Below are 7,000 nucleotides of genomic sequence, written 5' to 3' on the forward strand. Positions count from 1 at the left end.
CCGCAACGGGAGAGGCCACAACAGTGAGAGGCCTGCGTACCGCAAAAAAAAAAAAAAAAAAAAAAGAAATAGGGGTTTTTTTAATGCCCAAGTTGAGTTCGGTAGAATGTGTGTCACCCTCTAGTTGGCAGCCCCATGGGGCGGGCCAGTGACCCACATCCCCTGGGAAGGTGGCCTGCAGCAGAGGTGCTTTCCCTTCATGAGGTGAGAGCAGTAAGACTTCAGCAGGCAAGCCCTTCAGCTGCGTTTCTCATGCCTGCCAGCGTCCTGTGCCTTCCACCAGCTGTGGTGGCAGTGGCAGCAATGACTTACTCATAGGGAGAGGTCCCCAGCAGGTCACAGAGGAGCCACCCCCAGCATTCAGAGGCATGCCCTTTCAGTTTTACTGTCATTGCCAGTGAAACCTGATCACCTTTCTCACTGACTGTTAGTGGCCAGGGCCCAGCCTGTGGGCCCCATCTCAGTTGGCACGCACACCTCCTCCCCTGCTCCGTGCTTGGTCTCTGTCCCTGCAAGTTGGTGTGTGGCAGGAGGCCATGGGAGGGCAGGACAGGGCTGGGACCTGCTCGCCCGGCCCCTACCGGGTTTGTTTCAGTGCCCTCTGGCTCTGCACACAGGGAGATGCCCGCAAATCAGTTTGCTTCTTGGCCATGGTCCCCAGAAGAGGAAGCAGCACAGTAGTGACCATGGTCTACAGCGACAGGTGTACCCAGAGCCAGTCTCAAGGGACTGCTGCCACACAAGGCCCTGGCAGACTTGGGAAGACTGGGCTTTTACAGATGAGCATGGAACTTCCCTGAACGATGTGAACATCTGTAAGACTAACAGGCGCCAGGCCGTGTGCCTTCCGAGATGTGGTGCCCAGACCACTGGTGCTACATGAGGGGTTTTTTCAATGATGCATAGAAGACATTCGGACTCTTTATTGCGGAAATGCAGCTTGCGCTGGTAAACATATTCCTAGGCTCTCAGACTCCTGGCACCACAGATATTATTTGCTGAGCCACAAAAACGAGTTGACATAAAGTCAATTTAAAGAAAAACACCAAGTAAACAAGAGTATAGGTTGTACAGAATCGTGGCAAAGGAGTGCAGGTAGAACACAGAAGACTGCCGTCTAGGGATCACCGTGCTGGTGGGGGAAGATGGTGACGATTCTCATCAGTCTGGATGGTGGTCTTTGCACATCTGTGAGTTGGGTCCTAAACCACCCCACCATGTGGGCTCCTGCCGATGTGGGAGACTTCGGTGTTAGTTATTAGTTGTCAGCCTCACTCTTTTTGTGTAGACTTTGAGTTTATTCTTTTTCTTTCCTTTTTTTAAGTACACAGTGAAGTAAATTGAAATAAATTCATTTGGGATGTACATATACGTAAAAGTGTCTGGGTTGAGAAGTGCCCTCTGTATATGCTGCCTAGATAACGAGTGTGAAACCACTTTCATATCCAAGGAACCTAACTCTCCCTTGCTGATTTTTAGCCCAAGGTCTTACTTTCAGAGACCCATTATTTTTAATAACCATCAAGGTCCCTTCTCAGTGCTGTGCGAGGGTTTTAGTCACGCCTGTTTCCCCAAGCCATTTGGTCTACACTGATTTTTATTGCAGTGCTTTGCCCAGCCCTTGGGCCTGTCCCGACAGGGACTGGCTGCTTCTCTGGAGGGGGAAGGGGCAGGATGCTGACACACCGTGGACTCAGGGCCCTGACTTGCCCACCCCTTGCCTACTCACTCACTGGCTCACTCACCGTTCTGTGTCCCTGTAGGCTGTCCTGGAGGACCAGAGTCATATGAGGCAGATGGAGCTCGAGATCAGACCCTTGTTCCTCGTACCAGACACCAACGGCTTCATTGACCACCTGGCCAGTCTGGCACAGCTGCTGGAGAGCAGGAAGTACATCCTGGTGGTGCCCCTCATCGGTGAGTCAGGCCAGAGCAGCCCTGCATGTGCGCAGTAACCCTCTCTACACACATGCCCCACAGCCTGGGGGCCAGGCAGGCAGAGCCCTGCTGTGTGTGTAAGACAGGATTTGCAGGGAAGTGGGGAATGTGTGGGGCAAGGAAAATTGTTTAATAATCAAAGCAGTTCAAATTATTATGGCTGATCCATGGCTTAAACTGCTTGAGCAAATGGACTCCTGTGTCCCAGCAACCAGAGGCTGCATGAGCCCAGCCCTTGTTTTTATCCTTATAAAGCTTGCAGTAAAACAGCAAAGCTGGTTCCCGTTATTGGTAAACACTCAGCCCTGGCAGATAGCGGCAGTGCTGCTGGGTGGTCTGGCAGGGAGGCTGGGAGGGTTTTGAAGTGCTTAGATGCCTTTGGTCTGATTGTCTTGTAGCTTTTCATGATCGTTCTGTTGGTTCGAGGTAACATTCTTCTGGCCAATGTCACCCTAAGGCCAGGCTGATGGAAACCCTCCAGAGCAAGCCCTTGGCTCACGCGTGTGGATTCCTGCCACTTGGGCTCTTACCACTGTCTGGTCATTGGTGCTGGTACAGGGTCAGCATCTCAGGACCCAGCTAGCTTGCTTCCACCCTCAGGCCAAAGGAGCCCAGCTGGGCTATCTCCAGAGGGCTGTCTAAGGCACCTCTGGTTCTGGGAGCCCTGTGGCAGGTCAGCTTCAGGACGGGCTTTGTGCTCTGGGCTGCTGTCTGATGTAACTGATACAGCTAATATCACTGATAGCTGTCCTGTGGAGGGAGAGTATCTGGGAGATGGCTGGCAAGCCCAGGCTTTTTAATGTCCCCTTCTCACCAGCCACTTGGAGCAAGTTTAGGGGCCCTGTCCTCTGGAAAATCTGCCAGACTGGCAGTCTGCCTGCCAAGCCACCTCTGACACTCATGCCAAGATGTTCCGCTGGGCCTTCCCTCCCAGTCCCTAGTGTCTTAGTGCCAGATGAGAGTGGAAACAAAGGGCAGGAAACATCCGCCCCTGCAGAGGCTATAGAACCCTGGGGGGTTGTGGGAAACACGTTAGCACCACCTGAGAATGTTGGCACTGAAGCAGCCCTCGTCCCGCCTCCACCCTCCCTGTCTTCCTTCCCCCTCCCCATGTGGCCTGGCCAGAGCCTCTTCAACCCAGGCCCTTAGACCCAAGGGAAGGTTCTCTGTTCTTCAGAAGCAGAGCAGCTTGTCTGCCCAAGGTAGAGCCAGACTATCGAGTTGTTGCAGTTTCCCCTCTACCCTCACCGGGTCCCGGGGTGGGGCAACTTTCAGGATAGCACGTCCCTGTGCTCTCCCACCCAGGAGATTTTCAGGGATAAGAAAGTGAATTGGTCACTTTTTGCTAGAAGGTCAGGAAATGGTGTAACTGAGAGGTTGCTGGTGTCTCAGGAGCCCCCTGAGTCTTGGTAGGAGCCTCAGACACCATCCCAGGCTGGCAGAGCCCTCAGACACCAGCACCGATTGTGCCCCTACTGTGTGCTCAGTCTTCTTGTTCCCGAGGGAGCCAGTGAAAGGCAGAGCTGCAGCCCTTCGCCTTGAAGAGCTTATGGTTCAGTGGGGGAAGCCAGATTCAGTGGAGAGGGGGCAAATATATGAGAAAACTCAGAGGAGAAGGTAGGTAGAGAATAAATGGTCGACCCCCAGGGGCACTGGGAATGCCAGCTCTGTCACGGCATCCAGGCCAGCCTTTCTGAAGCGTCCTCAGCTGGGCAGGGCCTTGACTCTCAGGGGCTGTGGAGGGGGCTCCTGTTCAGTGAGGTGCCGCAGGGGCGTCCTGCCCTGGGCGCGGAGCACGAAGGGTTAAGCCGGCGGCCTTGTCTGCTTGTTTCTTGTGCTCTTTAACCTGCTCCCTGCTCCTTAGGTCTGACCCCAGCTTCGAGAAGCCCCGCCTGGTGCAGAAGCACAAACAAGCTTCCCCTTTGAAGCCTGTTTAGTTTGGAAGCAGGAAAGCAGATTTTGGGATAGAATACCAGTTTTTCATGTTTGATGTTCTGTTTGCTGTACCATCCACCCATCCACCACTACTCCGCAACCTCAGCCATACGTTGGGTGGACACTGCAGCCTCAGGTTGCTGAAGGCATGGCGTGTGTGTGTGTGTGTCTGTGTGTGTGTGTGTGTGTCTGTGTGTGTGTCCGTGTGTGTGTATTCCCACATGGGCCTTTTCCAGAAAGTGTCTCTGAATACCCAGACGGTGAGTGCCAGGCTCACCATGGAACAGCATGCTCACGCCGACTCCCCGAGCCATGAATCACTGCACTGAGGAGAGGCCTCAGACCCCAAACTCTCCCGGAGCCCCCAAGGAGTGCATATTTCCCACTTGACCTCAGGCTTTTGGCTGGAATTTTGGAAAGAATCTTCACCAAAAAATGAAGCTGTGTCCCAGACACATAGGCAGGCAGACACATACACACACACACACACACACACACACACACACACACACACACACACACACACACACACACACACACAGACAGGCACACACACACACACACACACACACACACACACACACACACACACACACACACACACACACACACACACACACGTGCACTATCAGAGGAGGTAGATGTGCCAGGGGTTTAGGGGAATAGCAGGGTCCTTGCGAGTGAGGCTGTGATCCCCACTTGCCACCTCGTGACCTCCCTGCGCTCTGGCAGGGGTGGGCATGGAACTGGGCCCCTCTTGGACTGCCGTGGTGGGGGCCCAGGCGGATGAGGGAGAGTGCCTCTTTCCTCTAGCCGCTACATACCCTCGCCTCTCCTGAGGGACCCTCTCGATTTGATTCTATAACTGAGGAATGCGATAGAGGGGCCAGGTTTCTTCCCCTGAACACAGCAGCTCCAGAAACTCCCTGTAAGTTCCTCCCAGGAGGAGGGTGGGGCCCAGGGGAAGAGTCAGAAAGAAGATAGAACACTGTGGAAAGTCTAGGGCATTTCTTGCCCCCCAAGATCCCCTAGTTTCACTGGAAGACTCCTGTGGGGCAGGGTGGCTTCTGTGGTCTGGGGAGGGGCTGGCTGGGAAAGTGAGGCCTCGGGCGAAGACAGACGTGATTGCTGAGGCTGATTCCTTGCGGGACTGTGTCTCATCAGTGATCAATGAGCTGGACGGCCTGGCCAAGGGGCAGGAGACAGACCACCGGGCTGGGGGCTATGCCCGTGTGGTGCAGGAAAAGGCCCGGAAGTCCATTGAGTTCCTCGAGCAGCGATTCGAGAGTCGGGACTCTTGCCTACGGGCCCTGACCAGCCGTGGCAATGAACTCGAATCCATCGCCTTCCGCAGTGAGGACATCACTGGCCAGCTGGTGAGACCCAGGGCAAAAAGGGAGCACCTATAGCCAGCCTTCAGAACAGGGCCTCTGGGAGGGAGGGGCTAGAGGAAGGCCAGTTGGCCTGAGCAGCCGAGGGGACGGCCACCATCGAGGCCCAGGAGGGGGAGTTCCTTGTCCCCTAGATCACTCTTGGCACAGCTGGACCTGGCCAAGCAGGGCCAGGGCATGTCTGGGAGGGACACTGGGAAGTGACCTTCCCCAGGACCCCAGAGGCAGAGCATACCTGTGCCTCCTCTGCATGGCGCCCCCTCCTGCCCGGTGGCACTTATCCTGTCTTCCTCCAGGGCAACAATGATGACCTGATCCTCTCCTGCTGCCTCCACTACTGCAAAGACAAAGCTAAGGACTTCATGCCCACCAGCAAAGGTACAGCTCTGCCTCTGCCTCGGGCCCATCCCTTCCCCTCCCTACCTTTTCCTGCCCTCCTCAGCCCTAGGGAAGGGTCCCTCCACTGACTCTGGCCTGGGAAGTTTAAGGAATCAGGGTTCAGGCCTGATAAAAGCCTGAGGCCAGCCCAGTTTCCTCCCCTCCTGGAAGTCAGACCTCCCTGTCACAACTCTCCCACCCTCAGGTGGACCCTCGGCCAACTAGGGATGGGCCTAGCCCAGGAAGCTGGGCTCTAGACTGTGAACTTTCCCACTGTGCATGCGTCCATTTCCTTTCTTGGGTCCTCGGTGAGTTCTCTGACAGCAAGAATGTCTTTATGATTCAGTGCAGCTTATTCTGGGCATGGTCTCCTGAGCCCAGCCCTCTGCCGCTCTCAGGACAGTCCCCAGTGGTCCCTGGGGCCCACCTCCCTGTTCTTGGCCATATGCTCATCTTCTCAATTCATCCGTGAATGTTTACCCTGTATGGGGGGTGGGGGTGGGGGTGGAAGTGTTTCCCCACCTAGTAGTGGGCCTTTCCTTCCTGTCTCTCTGGTTGTATGACATAGCCCTTTGGAGGCAGGTGGGAGCTTGTGGACTGAGCCCTCAGCCCAGTTTTCAAAACCCTTTTGGTGAGCAGAATCCCATCTGGGGACCAGAGAGAGGTTCTCTTCCGGGTGCTTGAGCACCTCACCCTCAACCCAGAACCGTCTCTCCTCTGAGGCGGCCCCTCAGCCTCTCAGAGTCAGAGAGGCTCGGGTGTTTTCTGCTCCCGGCTCCCAGGACTCTGACATTTCTTCATTTGGAAGGATTTCCTATCTCGGTGTCATCAGCAGAGCTGATCATTCTCACCATTTAGTCTGTGTCTGTGTGTATGTAGCCTCTTGTCATTTTCTCTTAGTGGTCGCCCATCTCTAGTCTCTGCTTGCTTTCCTAGCCTTGGCTTCTAGGCTGGCCTGGGGATTGTCTTCTCTCCAGCCCTTCTCCCAGCCACTTCAGTGCAGCCCCTCACTGCTGCCCAAGTCTCTGTACCTGAGGCTGGTAATGAGCCCACAGCTGCTGTTCTTCAGAGGGGTCCTGCCACGTGGCTTGCATGTACTGTCCCTTAGGGCCAGATTCGGAGCATTCAAGTGGTAAAAAGGAGTCCTGGCTGAGCCCAACAGAGGAGGTTGGGCTCTGCTCCCAGGCAGCTTCCTAGAGGGGCACCTTGTGAGGGAGAGGTAGGCAGGAGTGCAGAAGGCCTTGTTGGGAAGTGCGGTTCAGATACTGCTGTGGCCCCACCCAGCCTCAGAGCTGTTTCTTTCTTAGCAGAGACACAGTTTGGCTTTGGCCCTAGTCTCTCCCCCCGCCCCCGCCGCC

At 55.3% G+C, this 7,000-nt stretch overlaps 1 protein-coding gene across 1 annotated transcript in view; it reads left to right on the forward strand.

The window, feature by feature from the left end:
• SMG6 (SMG6 nonsense mediated mRNA decay factor) overlaps window positions 1–7,000 on the forward strand; it is a 242,306-nt gene that overhangs the window by 231,299 nt on the left and 4,007 nt on the right. Inside the window, exons 16-18 of the mRNA XM_007454196.1 lie at window positions 1,764–1,917; window positions 5,038–5,249; window positions 5,561–5,642. Of these exons, the coding sequence (XP_007454258.1) occupies window positions 1,764–1,917; window positions 5,038–5,249; window positions 5,561–5,642 (448 nt within the window). The remainder of the gene's footprint in view (window positions 1–1,763; window positions 1,918–5,037; window positions 5,250–5,560; window positions 5,643–7,000) is intronic.

This window comes from Lipotes vexillifer, unplaced genomic scaffold (assembly GCF_000442215.2).
Source record: "Lipotes vexillifer unplaced genomic scaffold, Lipotes_vexillifer_v1.1 scaffold680, whole genome shotgun sequence".
Classification (NCBI taxonomy): domain Eukaryota; kingdom Metazoa; phylum Chordata; class Mammalia; order Artiodactyla; family Lipotidae; genus Lipotes; species Lipotes vexillifer.